The sequence below is a fragment of the Bombus pyrosoma genome, unplaced genomic scaffold (assembly GCF_014825855.1).
Source record: "Bombus pyrosoma isolate SC7728 unplaced genomic scaffold, ASM1482585v1 HiC_scaffold_4578, whole genome shotgun sequence".
Lineage (NCBI taxonomy): Eukaryota > Metazoa > Arthropoda > Insecta > Hymenoptera > Apidae > Bombus > Bombus pyrosoma.
The window spans coordinates 1-1,275 of record NW_025219821.1 but is presented as its reverse complement, the minus strand read 5'-3'; the positions used below and the strand labels follow the sequence as shown (position 1 = coordinate 1,275).

General features: G+C 29.5%; 1 protein-coding gene across 2 annotated transcripts; it reads left to right on the top strand.

The window, feature by feature from the left end:
* The first annotated feature begins 6 nt into the window (after positions 1 to 6).
* LOC122577408 lies at positions 7 to 1,275 on the top strand. 2 transcript variants are annotated; one of them, XM_043748705.1, is made up of 4 exons: positions 7 to 223; positions 524 to 847; positions 949 to 1,092; positions 1,194 to 1,275. In XM_043748705.1, exons 2-4 carry the CDS (start codon positions 563 to 565, stop codon positions 1,236 to 1,238), a joined length of 474 nt encoding a protein of 157 aa, XP_043604640.1. In that variant the 5' UTR covers positions 7 to 223; positions 524 to 562; the 3' UTR covers positions 1,239 to 1,275. The 2 variants fall into 2 exon arrangements, with proteins under 2 accessions (XP_043604640.1, XP_043604642.1); XM_043748707.1 differs by lacking the exon at positions 7 to 223 and adding an exon at positions 247 to 443.

Below are 1,275 nucleotides of genomic sequence, written 5' to 3'. Positions count from 1 at the left end.
ACCTGACAATGCAAATTGTTTAGCTGTACAAGCTTTCCTTAAAATGTGTGGCCTTGATTTTCAAATAGAACCAAGAAGCAATGCAGAATATATGTCCCCATCTGGCCGCATACCATTTATTAAATGTGGGGCATTTTTAATATCCGAATTTGACAATATCGTATCATTCATAGGAAATAAAGGCAGAAGTTTGTCAGACAAATTCAACTATTAACTTAAAAACGTAAAGTTATTATCTGAGCTTGCAAGAAGCATTGTGCACTGCGTAAAAAGCGGGAGAGGTGGCGAATTGAATAGTTGCATGTTACTTTGATGGTGTTCATAATAATAATACTAATACATTATTAACAACACAAAATATAGTAGTGATATTTATCAATTTTGTTAATATTCATTCTCTCTTCATTCTCTTGTCATTATTAGGCTTTATTTCCCTATCGCACGTAATTATATATTGATAAAATATTGCTTCTATTTATTCCCATTGAATATATATTTATTATACGCATTATTTTGATTGTAGATTTTGTATTGGAATGTTAAATGACATTCTTTAAACCACATGGCAGACCAAGATAATGCAGATTACTATGCACTTTGTACAAATGACCAAAATAAAACAGAAGGTCTAAATGAAAGGCTAATAGAAAGGAGCATATCTCAATCATTATGTGACCTAAATAGTAGCAATAATAGTGTTACAGTTGAAAATGCAGCATCTGTTTCTCCATTATTAAGTCACTATAAATATCATCGTTTCTCACATCATGATAGTCTAGTTAATTTTTCATCTTTACCGACGTATCTTCCACCCATTGGTGTATTTTGGTATATAGAAAATTGCCATGTTAGTATTAAATCTTATAATTTTATATTACTGAAATGTATTACATAATACTATAGTTAAATATATTTGAAAATATAAAAAATTTCTTATGATTATTACAGGTACCAAAAGGAAGGTCTGCCATGGCTGCAACCCAAGTAATTAGAGAAAAATTTTTTGGTGGTTATAGGGAAGCAGAATTTATTGTAGTTTGCGATGTCTTAAGAGAAAATAGTCGGGTTATGAAAGAATTGAATAATGCTCAGGTAAGTTAATCTGTGTATCTTTTAAAATTATAAATTATGTAATAGCAGTATTATTTTTTTAAATAATATAATGTTGCATTTATAAATCTTATGTCTCTCAGGTTAATTTAATACATGTTGCTGGAGAGTATAAAAAATGCTGCTGACGAGAAACTCAAACAATCTATTAGAAGATTTGCTGAT

What these genes read in the sequence shown, in the direction of transcription:
- LOC122577408 (XM_043748705.1), top strand. Translation starts at nt 563, where the DNA reads ATGGCAGACCAAGATAATGCAGATTACTATGCACTTTGTACAAATGAC. An exon ending in GGTATATAGAAAATTGCCAT is followed by an intron (nt 848 to 948) that starts GTTAGTATTAAA and finishes TGATTATTACAG; the next exon opens with GTACCAAAAGGAAGGTCTGC. An exon ending in AAGAATTGAATAATGCTCAG is followed by an intron (nt 1,093 to 1,193) that starts GTAAGTTAATCT and finishes TATGTCTCTCAG; the next exon opens with GTTAATTTAATACATGTTGC.